This window comes from Perna viridis, chromosome 1 (assembly GCF_037379345.1).
Source record: "Perna viridis isolate PV_CMFRI_1.1 ecotype Kerala chromosome 1, ASM3737934v1, whole genome shotgun sequence".
Taxonomy (NCBI): domain Eukaryota; kingdom Metazoa; phylum Mollusca; class Bivalvia; order Mytilida; family Mytilidae; genus Perna; species Perna viridis.
Window position 1 is genome coordinate 58,313,568 of NC_142445.1, and position 25,260 is coordinate 58,338,827.

Sequence of the window (25,260 nt, forward strand, 5' to 3'; positions counted from 1 at the left end):
CATAATAATAAATACTAGTATCCTATTTTTAATTTGGTGTCTGAAAAGGTAAAATTTTCAGTTAGTCAACGTCAAAGAGTCATTACATGCACTTAAGAAGGAAAGGCCGAACATTTTATAAAAAAACTTGCGTCCTATCGCTCTTCTATGTGTAGATGACAAGTATAGCAAATATACTTAAACCAGTTTTAGAAAAAAAATGTTTCAAGTCAAACACAAGAAGGGTGGATATACAGGTGAATTTGTTCACCTAATTCAGACTTACATGACCAATTAAAAGAGGAAGATCCAGGACTTCTATAATTAATTGATTTTGAAAAAGCTTTCGACGAGGTAGAGTGGTCTTTCTTGGAAGAAACCCTATGTTTTTTGTTTGTTTTTTTTTTTTCTTATTTTTTTTGTTTTGTTTTGTTTTTTTTTGTTTGTTTGTTTGTTTGTTTTGGTTTTTTTTTTGGCTTAGGGTCAACTTTCGTAAACCATACAGATATCTCCAGTACAGTGATACATAATGGGTACATGTCAGATTTTTTTTTATTTAGAAAGGGGCCTTTAAGAAGCCCCTTTGTCTTTTAATCTATTTATTTTGCTTTTTTAGTGTCTTAGTTCATTATTAAAACATGACCCTGAAGTCAACGGTGTATTATAGATGGTTCAGAGTGTCTATCGAGTCAACCTTTATCGTAGATGAGGATACTAGGACTCTAGAAAGAAAATTCTTTTAATGAGATATCTTATAAAATTATTTTAATGAGATATATAAAGCATATAAGATATCTCATCAAGTTTATGAGACATCTCATAATAGAATATCTTTTAATAAATAGAGGTTATATTCTAAATTATATAAGATATCTACAAATTGGAACAAAATATGACATGTGGCGTGTCATAACTTTATTGGCGGTGGGATAAATTAGAACTTAAGAAAGACTTCATAATTTTGGTGGCATGTTAGTTACAAAACCGGCTGTTTTCGTATCATAATAATGTACTCCATGTGATAAGAATTCCCACCGTGCACCTATAATTATAACTTGATAGAATTTTGTAAGGAGACTTCCTAGCTCTGAGTTCCAATCCGTCTAACTTTGAATATTACTTAAATATTTTAAAGGTGTTAGTTAAGTGATGATGTATGGTTATTGATACTTTTACGTGCTGCGGCATGTCCTCTGTAATTAATTGTTATGGTGGCATTATTTAAAAACAAGTATATCTGTAAAAAAAGACAGCCGACGCAGTAAAATTTTGTTCTTTTTACTTATAATTATCGAACGCCATTTAGTTTTCAGTGTTTGGCCAATTGGAAAACAGAATTGCGATCAGCTGACTTGCGTTTCCATAGAAATGCGTCTTTAATGTCAAAGGGTAAAAAACGAAACTATACTGAATGCGTCGAAAAAAAACCCAGCTTATATCGGCCAACCCTTATCCACAGCCAGGGGCTTGCTCCCACTATCCAATTTTCAGATCGTAGTAAAAGACCAATCCTAAATTATACATGTGGTCGTATGAAAGTACAGGAAGAGTAGGCTTCTACATAAGTGACGTTGACCTACTCTTATTGATCATTGAGTTCAAGGTACCACTAAGAAACAAGCAATTTGGATACGAACTGTTCCGACAAACCCCTTTTTCCTCGACATCCTTCATTCGGTCGGATTCGTTTTATAGTACCCGAGTCGATTTTTATTAATGCATTTTCTTTGTGATATTTTCAATAAAAACTGGCAAAATTACGATTATCGTGTCAGGAAAAGGCGATCGGAGCCATCCGAGCCTCAACAGCAAATTGCTTGTAAGCGTATCTTTAACCAAATGCATGTCAATCTCGTACATACTGAAGCAGTGATTCAGCGTTGTATTTGGATCTTTTTAATTTTCCTCTATTGATATACACGTTATTTACGTCAACTTCAAGACGCTTTGGATAGTTGTTTATTTGTAGGTTTTTAACTTACTAGTAATCCATAAGTGAATTATAATTAATGAGTTCAAAATTTTTCCCCCCAAAAATGTCATTAACATTTAGTTACAACACAAACCATGTGATGACTTTTGGTATCATTTTTAGGGGGTCTCTATTAGTGGTTTTGTTTTGTAATTGTATGATACTATTTCTTGTTCGTCTTGTAAAGGAGTTTGTAATCCGTACAGTACTATAAAACGTCACAGTACAAATTTTAGTATCATTTTTTGTCTAATATTGGTGGTTTGTTTCGGCAATATAGTGTGATACTTGTTTGTCTTGTAAATTGTTCAATTCAGTATCGGAATTCGTATTTCGTACAGTCTTATACAACGTGACAGTAATTTGTGATGTCAGAAGAGAAATCCTATCTTTGTCAACATTGTGTTGTCGGCTTTAAAAAAAAGCTTCATTTAAGCTCATGGTTATCATGATTATCGCCTGTGGCATCTAAAAGAAAAAAACTGAAACAAGATAGCAACAATTTTTTAATTTCATAAATGATGTTGATTAAAAAATGATAATAACATGATTACCTTCTCAATAAACAGAAACATGAATGCTGATAACAGAATAACCTCCTAGAACATAAGGCACAATATCTGATCACAACGTCAGCTGTAAACACCAAAAAAAGGGGGGTAATATTATTGTTTCAATATGACAAAGTTGATGTTTTCCTTTTCCTAAAGGTATAATCAAGAGACAGGTACTTTTGATTCTTTCTATATACATGTACTAATAATACTGTAGAATACAGGTATAAATGTCACGTGACCAAATACTAACCATCCTGCTAATTTAACAAAATCTAAATACTAGTACACATCTATCTAGTTACAAGCATCATTCAAAACAGATACTTCTATAGAGATATTGCATACTGGCTTTACTGGAAGTACACATTAAAACAGGTATTTTTTCCCATAATAAGAGCATTTGTATGATAAAAATTTGATGACAATATGGAACAAGGAACTAGTTCATCCTAGTGGAAAGATTTACCTCCTTTCACAAAGGATGAGTAGTTGGATTGTGAGAAGCTTTTAATATTGCCTCCATAAAATTAGATACCTTGCAATTCTTTATACCTCTATTTGACTTGAATAGATATTTTCCTTTCACGGTTAATCAAATTGCTTTAGACCTGTGCATGATAAAAGGTTTGATAGCTGGTCTAATGGCAAACAGAACTGAAAACAAATTATCCAAGACAGTTCTTAACCTAAATTATCTGTAATGTCACAGTGCATTACTTCACTCTTCCTGCCTGCAGTGAATTACATAACTTTAATGGATAGTTCCCCCCTGAAAAATAATTCACATGAACAAGTTCAGCTGTAATGACATAGTAAAAATGCAATTCCAATAAAAATGCTGATTCATCAAGAAGATTACCATTGAGATAACTGACGTGTTCGATTATCACAATGACAATGAACAAAATATAAAAAAAAAACATCCAACTCAATTGCAAGAGGTGTTTGTAGAAATAGTGCTTGAGTCAGTTCATATAAAATGATCATGTATTTGTTAAACATTATATAAGGGGATCTATATATAAATATAACACTTAAAGTGTAAAATGAGATTTTTATACAACCAGAATTAATCAAAAGCTCAAGGCAAAAACACAAATCAATAATGTAATATGCACAGCCCACAACAATCGCATAACAATAAATAAACCAACAGGGACTTTAATTTCTTTTGACATAATGTGTCTTCGTCATTATAATTAAAATGTATAATACAAATTAAATAGACTGAAGGAATTTACAAGAAAATGCATATCACTTCAGCAAAGTCAGAGACATGAGGTAATCATATTCACAAATGTATAATTTTAGAAATCAGGAAGATACATTAGTTCCTAAGGGAGAAAACCTGTGACATTTGTCTAAACAAAAATTGATGGCTTCTTTTGAAACAAAAAAAAAATGTGTTGTAGTTTCAACATAGTAATTGTAATTCGTCTTGAGAATTTATTTAGAAAGTATATACTGTTCATATCAAGAGCAATTTGAATGGGGAATTAAAGCATGACAGTTTTTACTCTTCAAATAACAAGGCTAACGAAAACCTTATTTAGTTAGGGGGTGGATCCAGGATCTCAGTTTAGGGATGGTGAAAAATCAAGATTTCATGCAAAAAAAATTTCCCAATCTTAGGAGGGGGTGTATGTTCATATGCACCTGTTGGTTTCTCTAAATATGATAGAACATATGTATGCATTACTACTATGGGACTCACCAAAACAGAAGATTATAAAGATAGGCAAATATTCTAATGTCCAGCACATTGAATGGAAATTCTGGTTTGGTTCATTATTTTTTTTAATTATGAATGACAATGTAGATTACTGCAACAACAAAACAGTTTGTATCATAGTGATGATTTTTCCATATCCCTACTGTAGACTTGGGAAACTAAATTCTCCAAAGACAATCTGAAGTGAATGTCCAAATATGTACATTGTACATGTACCATAAAATATCTCAGGAAGTAAGGAAGCATACTTTTTTCTTGATATTACATTATTCTAAATGGTTTTAATTTATTTAAAGGATGGTAACAAAAATTTTTAGTACCAGTAAATGTGTTTTGTAAGGGAGTATAAATTGTACTATCATGAATTAATAGCCTGTAATTAAATAGAAAATAGCCAAAATACATGTATATAACATGTTTGGTAGATTTAACTTTCCTACCACAACATACCTTGTATAATATTTCTCATAGCCCTGATAGTTAATAACAATCATTATTTCACTGGGTTTGACTTATCACAACCATTGTCTAACAGTCTAGTACAGCTAACTTCTCTCAATGATTCTTATAAACTGAATTACTTCTCCAGTTACAGCACAATAAGATGTGTTTGGATGTGTAGAAATGAAATATTATAATGTAAAACAGGTTTTGAAGTAAAATGTTTGAATGAAAACTATGATGGTTTTCAAAAGAAATGTAGCACTATTCTTTTTTTAAAATTTACAACATATGAAAGACTGTTTTGATATTATTCTTGGTCCTCTGACAGTGTTAATTTGTGAAGACTTTCATCTAAAGAACATAAATAGTCCTCAACCTGGTAACAAATTGATGTTGGTCCACAGAGCAGGAAAAACAGACTTTGTACAGACCGTATTTTTACTCTGAAAAAAAAAAACAAAACAAAACTATTAGGTATCATATTCTATTAGATTTACTTTATATTCCATCATCATATCCTACTTACAAATACATTTACATGTATTTAATAAAAAAAGATCTTTCACTATAGAAAATGTCTTAACAGCAACATTCATATACATGTATATTTATACTGAAGTACAGCCTTCCATTACCAGTTTCAACTGAACACCCATACTAATTAACCAAAATTATGGGCTCAAAAGTGACAAGATCTAAACTGATTCTACCTTCTAATTTAGATTAACTAATCAGAAACCTCACTAGTAAACACTTAAAGCATTTAAATTGGAAACAATGTATTCAGGTTCGTAATACATTTTGACCTATATAAAGTGACTGGTTAGACAGGTTTTCTGTTAATTTTTCAAGGTTTGGTTCAGACAGGTTTGTTGTTAATTGACATAAAAGCTATCTTATAAATGTCTGCAAGTGTTTGTAATTTGGAGGAGTAGAACTTACTTGTTTAGTGTATTTATTATTTACCTATTGTTGCTTCTGTGATACAGCCTCAGGATTTGTCCTTGCCTTCTGTGATACAGCCTCAGGATTTGTCCTTGCCTTCTGTGATACAGCCTCAGGATTTGTCCTTGCCTTCTGTGATACAGCCTCAGGATTTGTCCTTGCCTTCTTTACACTGCACAACCACTTAATAATCCTTGCATTTTTCTCCACAATGGAAGTTTGTACAGAATTTCGTTCAGCTAATTCTTTGTCTTTTGATTGTTGACCTTTGTCTTCATTAGAGATTTCGCTACATGTACTTCTCTCTGCAGAATCTATGGAACTAATACTTTCAAAAATGTCATCCTCATTTACCTGAGAAACATGGAATTTTCGCATCCGTTCTAAAACACTACTCTCCAAACCCATTTCGTTAAAGAATCGCTCAACCTCAGTACTAGTTCTTGACACACGGGAACTTAAATCTGAGAAGTCTGAACTATTCCTTGACCATCGACCACTGAGATCTGACTGAGAACGATGTAATGGTTTCTTTTTTCTTCGAACAACAATATCCTTATTTCCAGAACTATCAACTGCAGCATTACATCTTTTTTCCACCAAAACTGTCACAGATGTACTCAATGATTGAAATGCATTTGGCGATAAAAATTCCTTTGGTTTAACAACAGGTTTTTTCTTCTCCACATCTGTCCCATTAAATTCTGTAGTCAGTTGAGGTGTTGATGTCATACTTGAAGCAGATAATTTTCCATGAAAAGATTTCCTTGATTCTTGCACTATTCCAGTCTGGTTACATTCCGAGACATTACTTAATGATTTGATGTCATGATCCGGTGACGTCTGCTCAATAGATTTCACACTTTTGTCTGTTGGTGACACAGGGGACAGGCCAAGATCAGATTTAGATCGTGGTTCTGCACCAAGCACAATACTTTTTGGTCTGAAAATAGTTATCAATTGATTACATGTAAAGCCTCATTAATGACATGTAAATAACATCAGATAGTTAAAAAATCGATACCTATTGGTTTTACTCCCTTATTGACTCAGCATCATTCTAAATAATAAAGATTATATAATTCCTGAAATCTATGCAATATTGACCTTAAAAGTGTCCCTGAACAGACAATATCCTGAAAATCAAATAAAATCTCTAATCACACACTCACAGAACAAGTTTCATCTTTCATAAAATCTGCTATTCATGATCAAATACCTAAGGTTTTTTTTCTAATAGTGGGTATCCTATTCTGATAAAAAAAATGATAACCTTTGCCATTCCTGGATCATATGATACAATTTCTATGAAGAGATTGAAATCATCATAATAAAACTGATTAATGGGAGTTCTACAGTAATAACGATTGTAAAGTAATTTGTGGGTATTTTTATGCCTTTGTCTATGGACTGGGAGACATGTAATAAGAAATACTTGTAAGCTGAAGGTAAAGACAGTTGTACATACTGGGTTATTATGCTCAGTATGGTAACCTGGGGAGGGTAACTCAAAATTAGCCTTTACTAGTCTCTGATGGATTTTAATATAATGCCAAACAGTTCCCTGATAGCTCAATTATAAGTAAAGGTGCAACAATATTGCAGTAATAACAAGTAATAAATATTGTCTCTTAGATAAATCAATGACAGGATAATAATTTAAATTTCGATAACAATTTTTTGTTTGATCAAACTGAATTGTAAACGCTTTTATGTTCACCACAAAAAATAACGAAAATTAAAATTTGTCTGCAAGAACATATGTCTCCTCCTGTCCCTCAAACTGGATCCACTTGCAGTACCCGCCTTGTCCACAGAACAAGGTAATTATAAAGATTTTTGACAAAATTTCAAGGGACAGGCAAATTTCTAAATTCAAAGGAGCGTAACTCCTACAAAAATTAGGGGATCAAAATTTCCTAGGAACATGCACAACTACAAAAGATGTTCTTGCTACATACCAAGTTTCATAAAATTTGGTTCAGCAGTTACAGAGGAGTTGCTCTGACAAACTTTGTGATGGACACATAGGCAAGCCAAAAACAATATGACTCCCTACCAAAGAAGGGGGAAACAAAATTAGTACACTGCAAAAATGAATACTTTCACAGTATATCAATCATCCAGATATAATTACAAACAAATAAGTTATAATATTTATCAACTTCCAAAACAAAAAGTCTGAACTTTAAAGCAAAAGTTTAGTCCGACAGCTGATCCTGGATCATTTTTAGGTTGATCAAGACATACCAATATATGTACATCAAGATTACATATGGATAACAGTCTCTTACCTGTACTAGTTTGGTCAATTATATAATGAAATCAGAAACTCCAATAAATCCATCAAGCCAGACAAAATAATTCAGAAACACTTAATTGGTTCATGGTACCCAACTATAATATGTACTTTTCTCCTTGCTCTATGAAAACAACTTTGTCTGGTTGTATATTGCAAAATTTGGAATCAATATTGTGAATTTATGTCTAATTGGATTGTCTATGGAGGCTTAGTGTAAAGTTAAGAAGTGATGTAATCAGGAAAAGATGTAATGTTAATCGTGAAAGATAGTACAGAGAATGACAAAAGTGATTAGCAGTTAGAATTAACAACATTACTTGGAGATTTATGCATTCAGCTGATAATATGCTTTAAACAACATGATGTTCCATTCTGCCAGGTAAAGCTTAAGATAATCTAAACCAGAAAGATTGTACTCAACCTGCCTTCTGACTTCATTAATTGATGTCTAGGTTAAAAATGCAACATACAGTGCCTTACATAAGCTTAATTAAGTCCATTTTGTTCTATATATTTTCAAACTATTTTAATATCCTGAAAACAGACATAACATCCAGGTTTTAATGAATGTCAGGCCAACCTTGAAAGTATCACTGCAACAAGTAAAACTCTCAAATTTAATTATCTCTTCAAAAGCACTAAGCAGAAATTATGGTAAAGTAGGGATTTTTTATGGAGCAAGCCAGTATAAGATTTTCCATCTTGCTTTCTGTTTTTAAGAAAATATAAGTTCTTTCTTTTCATTTCAAATTTCATCCTTGCCCCCTTAAAAATCAAATGGTAGTTCCCTATTTACTATATTTATATACTTTACAAAATGATGATTTGAAATCCATTTGACATGAATATGTTATGAATTAGGTAGTCCTGAAAAACAAGCAACAAATAATACAGGGAAGGGATGCAACATCTAAAAAATAACAACTTCTACTTCAGTCTTGAAGTAAAGGAAAATTTGAATTCCTTCTAAAGATTTTTTAAACAAAATTTTGGAGAAAAAATTTCAAAGATGACTTTATCAGATGACCTATCAATCATTAACCCTATTTTAACAGGAAGTTTAATTGTTAATAGATGAGGCACCTCTATTTAATACCTAAATGTAGATATAATGATGGAGTCTGTCAACACAAAGTCTTATTCCTGCTGATGATAATGGTATAGGTTCTATCTCAGAGCTCAGAAAATTCATTCCTTATCTATGACAAACAAATCAAAACTGATGATCTATGAAATAATAGATATCTCAACTCTGTCTGGTATTTTTATAAATCATGGCAAGGGCACTAACTCCTGATTTTGTTGCTTAACTGAACTTATTAAAAACATAAACCGGTGCATGTACTCAATTTAATAAAAAAAAAAAAAAAACTAAGTTTAACAAAGTTCTTTATTTTAAAAAATAATAATAGAAAAGAATCATATAACTTAATTAACATATAAAAATTTGCACTTAAGCATCTATAAAGCATTAGGAATAATAGATCAACTACTGTTTTCATGGTGTTAGATCATTATTAAAAAAAATTGTACTTTTATTTTTTCGCTCTCAAACATACATACAACAACCTTCCCATTTCCTGGACACTTATCTCGACCTATGAACTAACAAAACCATTTTGTTTTATTTATAGACTGACCTTGTGCTCACGTGTAACTTCTCAGGATGTTTAAGTTCCTGTTTCTGATGCAGTACACTAACACTTTTAACATATTCCCCTTTAGAAGCTTCTAGAAGTTCCACAGCACTTTTTCTTCTACGATCTACAAATTGAAATAGACTTTACAAGACTTAAGTCATGTCCATGTCATTGTACATTTTGAGAAATGAATGACTAATAATCAAGTATACGAATAAATTTTCTTTTATTTATAGAACATAAAGACACTTCAGGTCTCTTCTGCTAACCTTCATGCCTGGACTTTTCGAGTAATAAATGTCACATAAATTTTAAAATGTAAATGAATTACATGTATTATGTATAGTACAAAATACATGTATATATTAAGGTTATGTAATAATTCAATACTATATTTTGACCTAGAATTGGTTATAAGTTACATCAATAGAAATAAAATAATTGTAAAAAAATCACATAAATCTTGCATTATTGATACTGTTAACCGGAAAATCTTTTTTTCACGATTTCTGTGATGTACTTTTGGGCAGTTTTAAATTTGCAATCAACTTTTATGAGTAACTTGGCAGGTGTTTCTAGAAGAGCACAGGATGCTTACCCTATCTATGCACCTGGTCCATGCTCCCAGTTTTTAGTGGAGTCCTAGTTGCTCATGTACTTTTATTACTTTGTAAGTATTATTTTAGGTACTTTATGTTCTTGTTGTGTTTGTCTGTTTTCCATGTATAGTCTTTGTCCCTGGATTACGTTCTTTTGATTTCTGCTAGAATCTTAGTTCCCTTGATTACTCTTCACCAAAATTATAGTATAATGCTTTTCGAAAAAACTATTCATTAAAAATCGCCCTACAGCTATAACAGTGAAAATATAACTGAAGTAAAAATTTCACAGTTAACAATAGTATAAATTAGCCACAAAAGGGAGATAATCCATGAATTTTGGTACTATGACAGGGATATGACATTTCTTCATATATTTTTGAATGAGAATTGAATATTATCAGTATCACCCAGTCAGTGTTAAAACCTAAATCCTCAAAAATTTGACCACTAAGCCAAAGACCATGGCAATAGAAGAAATATTTCCAAGTTGAATACAATACTTATGTTATTCCTGAGGTTAACAATGTGTTTAGGTATCAACCAAACTTAAGAAAATATTTATTCAGACAACAGTAAAATTAAATGCTCTGTGCTTTTGCTGTCTTAAATTAAGAAAGACCCATTCATGTATATTTTAAAGAAACAAAAATACAATTGAGCGGCTGATGCATATACATGTAGTCATATACAATATGTTAACCATAGAAGACAAGTAAAGTCTTTTACAACTTTCAGCTAGTTGAAATACACCAGTTCCAATTCCGTTACAAATTTAGGTAGGCTAGTGAGTAATTTAAATAGCTCTTTGGGTAGAAATCTGCCCTACATTATACCAATGTATAATGTAGTTAAGTAACTACCACAGGACACCTGTGTGATCAATTAGACACTGTCTTTAAATTTTGAATGGCTGTCAATTATGATGACCTTAACATTTAAATTTGCCTTCCACCATCTTAACTGACAGCTATTCAAACTTAAAAGTCAGTGTCCAAAAGATCACACAGGTTTTCTTTGGTTGTTAAGTAGGATACATTGGAATAATGAAGGGGGATTTCTACCTAAAAAATTATTTGAATTACTCATTAGCCTACCTAAATTTTTATTGAAATTGAAACTGGTCTCTTTCAACTAGCTGTAAAACCAATATTCAAATGACAATAGAAATGTATAGGAATCTTCCAATCAATAAACTTCCATTTAATCTCAAAGAGGCTGTTTACTCAAAAGCAGTGACAGTTATCTTATTTACATTCCCTAACTGCATTCAAAACTTGACACTTTTTTCTCTCAAATGGCCATCCAAATTTCTTTTTTTAGGTTAACCATTGAGGGTAAAAGAAATTTTAAGAAGACTTTGTCACAAAAACATAGCCAGTAAAATTGATTAATATTACTGATAGAGTAATAAAAAATGGGAAGTGAGACATCCATTAAAGAAAGGAAGGAGGGCCTAACCACAACAGAACTATCTGTATTTGACTTAAATTTTGGTTCTTACAAAAAGATGTATTTACAATTTCTGTACAATTTTTTTTGGCTGATTTAGAAAAGATTTCTTGACAATGCACGAAGTGAAATTTGCATCACAGAAATAATTATTATGTTTCATTTTTATATATTTACTATGAATTCTTATCATAATGTGCATGATATTTTAGTATCTTAGATAGAGACTATATCAATAGAAGGTCCATGTGAGTTCTATGGGTTAGAAAACCCACTTTTGTCAGAAAAGCTTGTTAATTGGGAGCAAAATTTTGGCAAAAAATTTTCAGAATCCCACTGGAACCCCTGTTCAAAATTGTTAGACAGCCTCTGTATATATAAAAAAAATGAAAAATTAAGTGCTCAACTGCTTTTGGTTCTCTGTTTTTTTTTCTTATTTTGAAAATCTACAATTCATTGTATAGTTACTCAATACCAAATAATCAGAGCATGTGATAGATGATTCGTCTCTTTATGTTAGGTTAACAAATCAACAATGGATTAGAAAAAAATCACATATAACAATGTTGGATATGAAACACACAAGTAAGTTTAAAATTGCAGAACTTTTGATGCCTGAAGTGATGCCTGTTATGCATATATATACATGTATATACATGTATCTAGTACTATAAAACAAAATTATGAGAAATGAAATTTCCATACTCTAAAAAATGATAAGAACACAAAAGAACTATACCGTGTACAATGCTTTAGATATCCTCATCATATATCAATTTAAAGTTTATCTTTCCCAATGAATTTCAGCTGTGTCTAGACAAGTGAAACATCTAGCTGATGAAACTCATCACTATTTTCTCCAAGACAACCCTTTTGTTTGATCATACTTCCTCACAACATCATTCAGTAATGTGGATCATTTGTTTTAATTCACATGAGATCTCAGATCTTTTTAATCATTACTAAATTATTGATGATTTACTAACAAGAGGCCCCCTGAGGAATTTTAAGTAAATATTGTATTCAAATGCATCTGAGTACAGCGCATTAATTGATCAAGCTACATCTTACAGTTACAGTGATGCAGCTCACAAACTTGATGTATTAACTGTTTACATCTTGTTACTAACTGTTATCTTAAGTTCCACAAGGAATCCTTACAAGTAACTAGAGTAAAAATTAAAATGGACGAAACAAGTGAAAACAAAAAGTTAGAACAGATACCAGGAAATAAGCTCATAACTTCTAAATTAATTACTGTGAAAGTATTTATTTTCATGGTGAACATAAAAGCTAAAAAAAATAGTATCCGCGAAATTGATTTCTAACACTATATATGGCTTGTCATTTTTATAATCCGCGAAAATTGATACCCACAAATATGTTCACTTGACAGAAACCGTGAAAACTAGCTACTGCAAAAAATGAATACATTGAATACAGTATATCATGATTTACTTTGAGCTCACACTGAACATGTTAATTATGTGTCTATTCAACCTAAGTACCATCAGAATATTCTTCAACATAAATAACTGGTACCAGGTGACTTACACCTGGAATTATATTCCCGCCAGGTAATTGTCTAACAGGTGGGTGTAATACCTGAGATAGGAAACAAATAAATATGTAATTAAGTTCTCCCATCTGGTTTTATATCTGCCACTTATAACTTCATCTCTGTTATATGTATTGTTTTTTGTGATACTTCAGATTTTTTTCCCTAATTGTAAAAAGTTTCAAACATCAAGGAAATGAAGACTATCATGGTTGCGAGTTCTTTGATGTTAATCTAAAATTACATGTTATGATGCATTCTTTTATTTTATTTACCAGTAATTGTCCTTGCCTTACTGCTTTTAAACTGTTCTTAACTTACAAAATTTGGGATTTGGAAACTTAAAATTTAATGAAATAAAAAAATGAGATGTAGAATTTGGTAAAATCAAGTATGGTGATGAGTTTACCAGAAATTCCATAAAAGAACTTTATTGTCACAATCTTTAATAAGAATGCTGTTTATGATCTTGTCCCTATGGTTACTCACCAAAGAGGGAAGGCTGAGTTTTCATAAAAAATCTCCAATTATGAATAGAAGAAAACTTAATCTGATTTTTCCCATGAAACAGGACCTTGACCACTGTTAATTGTAATACTCTCTTTGAAAGATGAGAATGATTTTAGGGTTATAGTCCTAATTTCCATGGATACTTACCAAACAGACCTCTGTTGCTGTTGGTCCTGAAGAATTCTGCTCCTTTGTTGATGAGTTTATTGGGTGTATTGCTGATGGAGGTTACAGAAATTGACATGGCCAATTTTATAATCTGTTCTGCCGCGGTGAGACACACAAGTTCAGTCATCGATTACAGCAAATACCTCAGAGTTAGAACCGGTATTGCAGCATCCTGCAAGAGAAAAATCAATAAATAAGAGGTTTATGTCAACAAGATACAAGTTACATGGTGGTATCCTCCATGTACTATATATAGGAACAATTTTAATATCCCAGTTTGAGGTTAGATCAAGGCCGATAAATAATTATTTCATTTTTAATTATGCAAAAAGTGTGATTGTATGCCTAGAAATGTTTATCGCTGGTTTTCGTTTTTCATTCAAAGGCACATCCATCAAAAAGTTTAGGATCTACATCTGAAGGAACAAGAATGGCAAGTCATAAATCATATAATTTATATTCTTCACAATTTACCCCTGTACACTCTAGTCAGGTGGTGATGGTGGAGTTATTGTATAAATCCTGGCTATTGAAAAACAAATAAAAAATAAAAAAGAATGGCAAGTCTCAAGAGATGAAAGATCTTTATCCATAGAACTATTTCTCCTTCTACAATACTTGGTGGCAATGATTGTCAGAAAATAATCAAACATAAAAAAGCATTCCATGTCAGTGTGTTAAATATGTTTTATTTTCTGGAGTGTGGCCAAAAGCCCATGTTTCTAGAAAAGTAATTAAGTACGTATATACCAACATGACATAACAATTTATAAGCTCCCAGAACATAATAATAGATTTTACAGTGAAAACATAAAGACCTTTAAACCTACATAATGTAAGAAACTTCAAAATCAGACACCTTAAATGTAATACATTATAAATCAAAACATACCAGTACATGTATGTTTACAAATAGCCTATGCACATTAACAATAATACAGGATATATGAAATATTCAATAATTGGAAAATATCGCCATAAGCGATAAAATACGACCATATGATAACTTATACAAATATACCAGTATATTGATTTGAAAAGGAAACAACCCAAGGCAAAATAATGATAAAATCTGACTTTATTGTGTATTGGATACAAGACAGGACCAAAAGACACAAAATCATGTCTTTTTACCATAAATCATAAAACTTTTAATTGTACTGAACAAAACCTTCAAGGCAAAAATAGAAATGAAAATTGTCTTTTTTTTTGGTCTTCAAGATAATTGGTTAACTAATAAAAAACAATTCAACTAAATCTATGTGCAGATAACTAATTCAGGGCAATGTAAAAAAAATAATTAAGGAATGACTTATATTTTTTCAGTCTATAACATGTGTAGCAGGTTATTTTAAAGTGTGCACCACAGGCATTGAGGTTATTTCAAATAGACCAAAAAAAAATAACAGTCATTCCTTGTAATCTTATTTCAGTATTTAAATCCAAGAAGTAAATCATTTAAAAAGTTGGATGATGTCACAGTCACATTACAAAATTTGGTCTATGAGATGATAGGCAAAATTTTTTTATCCAATCAGAATGTGTGTTACTTCTGAAATTAAATTACCATATAATAATTGTATCCCTCCTTTCATTTTTATATCTCATTGCTCCTGACAAAATTACATAATTAATCCGATACCAAAACTAAAAAAATCTCTTCAGTAAAATTATATATGTAGATATGATCACACTACAAGTATAAGCAACATGTACTACTATATTTATTACTTGTACTTAGTATTAATCAAGTTCAGACAGTTTATAAATACATGTCCAACAAATTCATTACTGAAGAATAATATGCAAGAGTCAAAGACTCACAAGAAGTAAACATCTCCCGCAGACTTCCATCAGGTATGTTTTAAAGCCATTATTGAATACAATGACCTTAATTTAGGGAATAGTTCCAGAAAATTTCCCCTGAGGGTCCACAATTATATAATCATTTGAACTGTTACTGTACAAAAAACATGTAAATCCCAGTTAATGGCAAAATAAATCAAAACAGTTTACTCAGCTTTAGACAGTTAATACAAAAGTTTATCACCAGAAATCAGCAGTAAATTCAAAGATTTATCAACATAAAGATTTACCTGCTACTTTGAAATCTTATCAAAAACAAATAAATCCTGGATCATGACTGAGTTTCTAACCTAATTTCCTGGATGTTAATCCAACCTGTGGAATTCTGTATTACCTCACTATCACAGTAACAGCTGACATACCTGAGCAACATCAAAGATATCATACATGAGACATCAAAGACAAGTACCTGTATAAAGGTGTATTGAGTCATTAAATCAATTACTGGTCATCTTCAATCAATAAGCCATCAACTGACAATAATAATGAGACAAAATAATAACATGGACATAACATGGTCCCACAGAATGATCCTTCAAGTCCATTACCAAATTATATCTCATTATGTCGTAATTATACAGTCTTTAGGACACATAATAGAGAGTATATGATTAAACACACCCATCTTAGGGCTAATATTATGTATCATATTAATGAAATATCCCAATCTACCTCAAATGAATGTGGAGTGATAAAATAATTGCCAGTACACCATATATGTGAACTAATCTAGCTAAATAATGAACGGATTAAATGTCAATGTTGTACTTTTCAATTATTATCCTTTCCTGGAGATATATACTTAATCTACACAATTAAAGTCAGATTAAAAAGTTAGTACAAGTGCCAAAGTCAATTCAATATTTTAACTTCCCATGAATGGTTAATATCAAATAACAAGTACCTAACATGTACATGTATATCAATATTTAGTGTGGAAAGAGACACTACTCTTTTTTGTTTTTTAATTTTTTATCTTACTTCTTAGTAACTTGTCTTTATGAAAAATGAATATTTAAAATGGACTTATTTTCACATGTTTGATTTTTACGTCTTTTACTGGTATTCTATATCATCTAAATGTGAAACCCAATTGACACTATTCATTTTATGAAAATTAATAACCCTCCATTTCAAGCCCTAAGTATTAAGTATCAACTATTACAAAATGTTGGCATGTAGCTATATCCATACACCACCAATATATCAAAGCGATATAATTCCTCCAAAAATGTTCTATCATAGCATAGGAACCATTATCTTGTCTCACAACCAAACAAAATTTGATTGAGATCTGCAAAGCTCAGAAAATAGAGATACAATCATCTATACAGTGAAATATATTGACACATGGACATAATATTAAAAAAAAATCATTTTTTTACAACATTGTAAGGCACTACTTACTGAGATAAAACAAAATAAATATCTTTCTTAACTATCAGTATATATTCATGTTAAACAAGTATATACAGAATATAGCCAGACAGAATACATCACAGTGAGCCAGATAGGGCCAGATAGAATACATCACAGTGAGCCAGATAGGGCCAGACAGAATACATCACAGTGAGCCAGATAGGGCCAGATAGAATACATCACAGTGAACCAGATAGGACAAGACAGAATACATCACAGTGAGTCAGATAGGGCCAGACAGAATACCTCACAGTGAGCCAGATAGGGCCAGACAGAATACATCACAGTGAGCCAAATAGGGTCAGACAGAACACATCACAGTGAGCCAGATAGGGTCAGACAGAATACATCACAGTGAGCCTGATAGGGCCAGACAGAATACATCACAGTGAGTCAGATTGGGTTAGACAGAATACATCACAGTGAGCCAGATAGGACCAGATAGAATACATCACAGTGAGCCAGATAGGGCCAGATAGAATACATCACAGTGAGCCAGATGTCCAGACAGAATACATCACAGTGAGCCAGATAGAATACATCACAGTGAGCCAGATAGGGCTAGATAGAATACATCACAGTGAGCCAGATAGGGCCAGATCTTCTGTTCTGTTAAGATGTTAATGACTATATTCTGTTTATTGGCAATGTCACAGTGGATTCAAAATAAGATTATCATTGGAAATTACCAAAACATTGAAGTACCATGGTAGTAGCATGAGATAGAAAAAATCAATCAGTTAGTACAATGATGAAGTGTATACCTAGTGTACATGTACATGTAGCATTCAAAAGGCAGATTCAGGACTTTGCATCAGTTTTGACACCCTCCCCCTACCTTAATAACATAACACCAAAGGTACATAAGAACCCATGATAATACATGTACCTGTTCCAAAATTCTAACTTTCTGCAGCTATGATTTACTCTATAATACTGAACACATGACTTCTAAAAGCTTCACTACATGTTGTGCAAACTGCCTGATAAGGACCAACTCAAGGCCACATATACAACATAATGAGTCAAAAAACAAATTCACTGTCAGATAAAAAGAAGTAAAATGAAAGCCATGGAAATTACATTTTTTTTTAAATGGCAATAAAGTACATGTATTGAGTGAGGTATATCTATAGTATTATCGTTAATAAAGTACATGTATTGAGTAAGGTATATCTACATTATTATCGTTACTTAGAATGTATCAAAGAAATCACCTTTAAAATTACAGGTACAATATAAACAGGTACAATATGAACAGCAAGTATTCAAACAATAAATGTCTACTAACTTTTTACCATACAATATCCCCTGTGCAGGTTCGGGGGTCAAAAGAATAGGCTTGCAGCAGCGTTAAGCTTGTCGTAAAAGGCGACTAAATAGAACTCAGAAACCTAGCCGGGAGCTAGGCACTTTGCCCAAAGAGCAATTGGGATGTGTGCCCCAGGTGATGGAATGGGGTACCCCTGGCATGTTACATGCTGGGGTTGTCAGGCTATAATATGGAAAACCTGACCGCAAACCATAGTGGTGCACCGTGTTGGGAAAGATGCCACGGTCCTCGCATGTTAAAGAACCCTGTGGTATTCGATAGGAGTAGGAACTTTGCACTCCGCCACAGGAGGCTAAATTGCCCAACCCTACCCATCCCCCCTTTTTCTAGTAGCAATCAAAATTTGTCGACCCTATCATTCTTGTGTCCCATCCTTTTTTCATTTCATCATCATTCATGTTCATTTTATCATCCATTTCATGTTCATTGCCTGAATACAGCTGAAATACTGCTGCTCGGGCCTTAAATCCCAACAATCAATCAATCAATCAACGATATACTTATAACTATCATATCCATTACCAACCAGAAACTGATGACACAAAATTACTTCAATACAAAGATAGAATGACATGAAAATAGAGACAGGAATATATTATAACCCTCCATAATTTCAGGGTAATTATTGGGTATTTTAAACCTTAATAACCAAGTCATTATGATTCAGTATTATATATATCTGTACAGTCATTATTCAGACCCGTCATACTTCAAATCAATAGCTCCTTTACTGGTCATAAAATTAAATCTTGACTTGATTGCCAGCCATATGGTGTCCTAAGGATTTATATCTCCAGGGAGAGAGTCAACATCTTCCAGGAATTAGTCCTCTGTAAAGTGAACAGGATACATAAATAAGATAGCAATAACAAATGAACAAGTGAGGGGGAATTTGTGGACAAAGCAACAACAGGAACATCAAAGATATATGCAAGTGGAACCAATACCAGGACAAATTCAATAACGAATCAACACAAAACAAAAATCATAAAAGATCTTGAAAGTACCTTAAAAAAGGAACAGCACAAACACCAATAATCCTAGAAAAATTGTATTAAGCTCACTTGGTGATACCACTCCCTCTACCTCAACAGAAACCATATAGGAATTAAGGTATCAGATAGAAAAACAAAATAAAAGGTGAATAATGGCATCATGAGATAAAGAATTCGTGAAAGTTTAATTAAATCCATTCAAAGGTTCTAGAGGAGTTGCAGATTAAAACTAGGGACAGACAAACAGACAGAAATCATGATTACTATATTCCTCCTGCTTTTCAAACGGGAATATAACAAATGGTAAAACATGTTCTCTAGGAGGGTAAGCAGTTCCTGCTTCTAACAAGACACCTGTCATGCTGCTCCTTTAATGTCAAGTCAGATAAAAGAGGAAGAGTATGAAGCTGCTAACATAGTGTGTTACCAAAAAAACAAAAAAGTTAATTGAAACTGTAGGCAAAATGACAAAAAAGATGGAATTCCAATTCAATACCCATAACAGAAGAGGACAACTAAGTTGCTGCCTGAATCCTCAGTTATAATTGTAAGTAAAGAACACAGAGGGAGAGATATGCGGAAGGATATTATTGACATGTATTTAAGACACATGAACTCAAGGTTCATGCAACTATGCACTGCCTAATCTTTAGAAAGCTTATTAAATAAATCGACATTTAAAGGTACTGTCTCACACACAGACTTTTGTATTATATCGAGTGTGAACTGTCAACTTTACACAACCAAACAATACCAATCTGAATTAAATACTGGATATCATATTTACTTTAGAATTTCAAATGGAAATTTAACTTAATAATGACTGGCAATTTACTCAGTGGTTCTGTTTTTACATTAGATTTACTCTGTTATGGAAATGAATTAAAACTGGTAAACTTTATAAAATTTATGCTCCTAACTGTATGATACATGTACTACTATTCCATACAGTATGCAAGTGGTATTAATTACCCGTGTCAGTTCAATAAAATGACCATTATAATTAGCTCATTAACATGAAAGTGACAATTATTTAAACAGTGATCAAAATTCCAAGACTGGTATACAATGAGCTAACAGACCTACATACAAGCATTTTGACCTTGTTTAATCCTAAAGATGGCCTTTTTATCTTAGTCTTTCTAACATGCATAAATGAACTTTTAAAGAACAACAACACAGAAATCTAACAAATATGACCATGGATTGCCCTTAGGACATTGCAATCAATTTCTCATGAGAGACAGACCGATTATGTCTAACACTGTACTTACATGGTTGTTATCACCAAGTGTAAACTGGCCATTAAAAAAATAAACATATCTCACCTGGCATCAAAGGTAAAATAAGGTAATCTTATCACAGGTACAATAGCCTAACACCAATGGTCTTTGATAAAACAATGTAAAAACCTGAATTTGTGATAATAGTGAACAGGAAACATAAAAATTGACAGGTTTATAAAAATATAACTGTGTATTAAGTAGTCTTTCCTAAGAGGTGGCACAGTAAATGTCACACAAATCTCTAAAACGGAGAATGTATTTTTTGGCATTGAATCTTGAATTTTCAAAAATAATTAAAAAACTGTCATCTTCCTAATGTTGTCAAATACATAGTTTACACCCTTTGCCAAATAAGAACTCTAAATCCACCCCAGTTACATGAATGTCAGTTACATATATATGTCTTAGCAGGTATAAGTAATATTACTTGTAATGTTTGAAAGTTAGAATTATTGTTTTGTGTGGTAAGAAAAGGTCATTTAGTATAAAATGGAATAATTCTATGATATACTCCACAAAAAATGTTAAGGGTCACTTAGTTTTTTCCTCAATATTCAAAATTTGGATTTCCATCATTACGACAGTGATTTTAAACGTTATTAAACTGTCATTTGTTTTTAAGAAGATTGTTTTTATTGTTATAGTGATTAATTTATAGAATTTTTTACTTTGATGCTGATAATAATAAAATTAAATTTATTGAATTTTTTATAGTGGCCCTTAACATTTTTTGTGGAGTATACATTAACACCATAAGTAAATATCATCTATAAATTATTTTATAGGAGTTTCATTAATTAAGGTTAACCAAGTGAGAGTTCATCTGATTTTTTAGATTGTAATAGTGACAAAAGCTCTCAAGTATAATATACCGGTATAAGTCAATGGTAACAGGTAAATATGTTTAAGTATGATAGGTTCATTGGCTTTCCACCTTCATGAAAACATTCTGACAACAAGTGCTATCAACATTTAATAATAATATGACATAAATTTAAAACAAAATTATTGAAAATATTACAGTGAGTTAAATAAATCTTAGTCAATTGGGTTCACAATCAGTTTCTTTTCCCAATAAAATGACTATGACCAAGGACCCTGGCCTCCATATATATAATTGTTTATAGATCAAGAATTTGAGTTAGTGGTGGTGGGAGGTCATGGATACTTCATTTCTACCATAGGGCCTTTGACCTTTAACATTTGCCTAGGGCCTAGACCTTTCATCCATTTCATTCACACTTAATTGAAGTTCTCACCAAGTGGACCATTGCTTTGAAACTGGAAACAGCTGTGGACCTAGTACACTTGAAAGAAAATTTGGACCCCTGTAGATAGACTTCTTGATGAATTTAGAACTTTTATTCATTATTAAAGCAGATTCCAAATCTTGTATTACAATCATATCAATACCTCAGGACTGCAAATATTAATTTTTTTTAACAGATACACTGTTAACTTTTTTTCTATTCTAAGAAGCTTATGCATCACTACATGTGTATTAGAGTTGATCTCAATTTATTTTCTTCAAAGAATGATAATAACTGTATTCTAATCAAATTGACTGATTATTAAGCTTTAAAAATGAGTAGAGTATACAGGTACCTTACCTGAAATTAAGCACTTCAATACCTCACAATTTTTCAATTCATTTACCCTTACATGTACCTCAGCTTGTGTAAGCTTTAGTATTTTAGTATTATGCAATAGCTCCTTAAATTTCACAAAATAATTAGTTCCTTTAGCTCATTCAACTTTTTAAATCTTAGAACATTTTGTAAAAAAACTTAAACTTTTATAAGTCTGATTCACATGTATTTAAAAGCAATTTATAATCAAATGAACTAACTTAATATAACATTAATAACCTTAGGTAAACTTCTTACTCCAAAGTAAAGTTCCCAGGCTTTCAATCGTTCTATTTCCTGTCTGAAAATACAAACACAGTATGTGTAATGGTTTACCTGTCACAAATGACTAAACACCTGTCCTCACATGTACACCTACCTGAGGGTCTTTCCCTGTTCTAATTTTAGAACCAATACTTTTAAACTTTTTTTTTGGAAAGAGAAAATCAATTATTTAGACAGGTTTTGACATTAACCCATCAAATGTATTAAATCTTACTTGAACATATCCATGTCCATGTGAATTTAATGTTTCAACAAATGACAAGATCATATACCATTCAAGTTTGGTACAAAAGTTGGGTCACCCACATTTTTAAACATTGAAATTGCCCATAAAATATGGATTTTTTTCTCCTTTTTTATTGCACAAGTTAATTTTGTGATTAGACAAAACATATTTGCATAAAAATTTCTCTTTTTGAAAGTTACATAACATATCCCACAAAAAGTGACTGATTATTTTCTAAGCAAGTCAGCATACTGAGAGAAAACTGCAAGGTATTTACTACATTTGTAGGTGGACTATATTCATAAAAGTCATAAGCATAGGCTATGTCTTTATAATCAGGAGTTTTCTTACTACTAGCTAGTGGTAAAACTTCCTTTTCTGCCAGTAAGTCAATAACCTTCCAGTTTCCCCAGGCATAGATCTATATGAAAATAAAGAGAGAAAAAGCTTTGGAACTACATTACAAATTGCTTTAAATGGGACTATCTTAATTTAAAGGGCCATCTTAATGTTAAACCCCAACAAACAAACAAACAATAATCAATTTTTATTCTTCATAGTGATTCAATAAATGACTCCCCCCCCACCCCCACACACTTTCCAGAATAAATTCCTGAGACCCTATAAGTAACAATGCCAGATATTTATATGACACAGAAACCACTAACCTTAATAATCAAAAACCAAAAAATGTGTCGAATCCATGAATTGAAACATATAGTCCATGAACATGTACAAGTATGATCAATATCTATTGATTGTTGTGTATTGATTATTAGTAAACAGAGCTGATGACAAAACACAATAATGTAAACTAACTGACTCATAGATTTAAATAGCAGCTTATCCTATCTGGATTATCATTAATCCAATTAACAGACTGATCCTATCATTAACATGACTTCATACAAATAAAATGCCAGATAATCATTTTTTCATCGATGATCATAAAAATACTATTGTTTACAAATATGCTGCGTGGGTTATTTTGGAATAACTGCAAACATTGCCATCTTTTTGTTGGGAGACCCATTAAACTTGGCCTACACTCAAAATTTCAATCTTGAAGTTTTTTATTTTTTTTATTTATAGAGACCAATTACTTTGGTTTTATGTGGGTAAACAGAGATATATGGTATTTCTAATTCTGAGAATAGGAAAAGGTTGAGACATCATTAATGACACTGGAGAAGACAATAAGATTTCAAAAAGTACGAGTATGTTTATCCTTAAGATTCAACTCAACAACAAACATTAAAAAAACAATCTATAAAGGAACAAAATGTTAACCTTTTCCTTTTTATTTTTTACTTTTTACTTTTTATTTTTCAAGAAAGGCACTTAATTAACAGTATACTAATATGTAAAAATGCTAGAAAATTGAGAAATTATGTGGATTTTTTTTTAATTAAGAAGTTTTAATTATTTATATACCAAAACTAGCTAGCCTTACCTCTAACTAAAACTTCCTCTCACATAAATGTCCACCAGCTGTTTACATCTGGAAAACACCAAACTTTTTATTGCCATGGGAACTTGATACTATATCAGTCATTTGACTTAAAACAATTTCAGTATAATCAATACCTTATAACAATACATGTAATAATATCATAGTTTTAGTTTGTTTCTCTTATCTCCAATATAACAATTAACTGGAAGAAAAACAGTGCATGTGATATGAATAACTTACATGTATCTGTCAATAGTGCAAATAAAACTTTTCAAAATAAAACAAATTAGTTCAAAGAAAAACACATCTATGTATACAGTCTGACATAAATGTCATTTCATTTAAACTATTACAAGTAGTGATCATTTTCCTTCATCCCTATTTGATCTGAAATTGAGTTGATTACAAACTTGCTACATGTAACTGGACAAGTCGAGTTGGATTTAATCTTTGAAATGTACAGTTGTCAGAGATATTTCAAAAGCATACATTGTATCAATTAATGAAATTTAAAGAAGTAGAGTCCTAACTTCTAAAATTAATCACAGTCCACAGGTAGTACATGTACCTTTAAATAACATAAAACATTATGGTACAAGTTCGCCAAGATAAACTAAAATATACTCCAGTTATTGCATGGGAACCACTGGACAATGACACAAGTAGTGCTGTATAAACCATAACATTAATTGTTGTATTCACTTGATCACACGTAGGACACCATTAATGATATTAATCATAGACCTAAGTGACCCTTACAGTCATATATAGAGGATTAAGTCAGAAGCTAAAATGTATACTTCAAATCCACAGCATAAGATTAAATTGCATAAACCTCTGCTGAAGGAGCATATCTTTATATTTAAAGCAATGCATATCTAAAGTTCAACAATTTGGTTTTTTTTATTATA

At 31.6% G+C, this 25,260-nt stretch overlaps 1 protein-coding gene and 1 long non-coding RNA gene across 9 annotated transcripts; one reads left to right on the forward strand and one right to left on the reverse strand.

Moving 5' to 3' along the window:
• Positions 1-2,439: 2,439 nt before the first annotated feature.
• Positions 2,440-24,476, reverse strand: LOC148629567 (protein FAM110B-like). Of its 8 annotated transcripts, none has more exons than XM_088553697.1 (7): positions 24,350-24,476; positions 23,248-23,317; positions 22,644-22,686; positions 13,838-14,030; positions 9,572-9,695; positions 5,651-6,572; positions 2,440-5,127 (listed from the first exon to the last, which is right to left on the reverse strand). In XM_088553697.1, exons 4-6 carry the CDS (start codon positions 13,983-13,985, stop codon positions 5,651-5,653), a joined length of 1,194 nt encoding a protein of 397 aa, XP_088409823.1. In that variant the 5' UTR covers positions 13,986-14,030; positions 22,644-22,686; positions 23,248-23,317; positions 24,350-24,476; the 3' UTR covers positions 2,440-5,127. The 8 variants fall into 8 exon arrangements, with proteins under 8 accessions (XP_088409823.1, XP_088409829.1, XP_088409790.1 ...); XM_088553703.1 differs by having other exon boundaries at positions 22,607-22,686; XM_088553664.1 differs by having other exon boundaries at positions 22,626-22,686; positions 24,350-24,475.
• LOC148629568 (uncharacterized) lies at positions 7,924-12,121 on the forward strand. The gene is made up of 2 exons (XR_015916882.1): positions 7,924-8,310; positions 11,494-12,121. It is a non-coding gene; the product is annotated as an uncharacterized LOC148629568 (long non-coding RNA).
• Positions 24,477-25,260: the final 784 nt, after the last annotated feature.

Coding starts and splice junctions, on each gene's coding strand:
- LOC148629567 (XM_088553697.1), bottom strand. CDS start 13,985: ATGACTGAACTTGTGTGTCTCACCGCGGCAGAACAGATTATAAAATTG. Junction 9,696..13,837: donor CAGCAACAGAGGTCTGTTTG/GTAAGTATCCAT, acceptor TTCAATTTGTAG/ATCGTAGAAGAAAAAGTGCT. Junction 6,573..9,571: donor AAGTTACACGTGAGCACAAG/GTCAGTCTATAA, acceptor AACTATTTTCAG/ACCAAAAAGTATTGTGCTTG.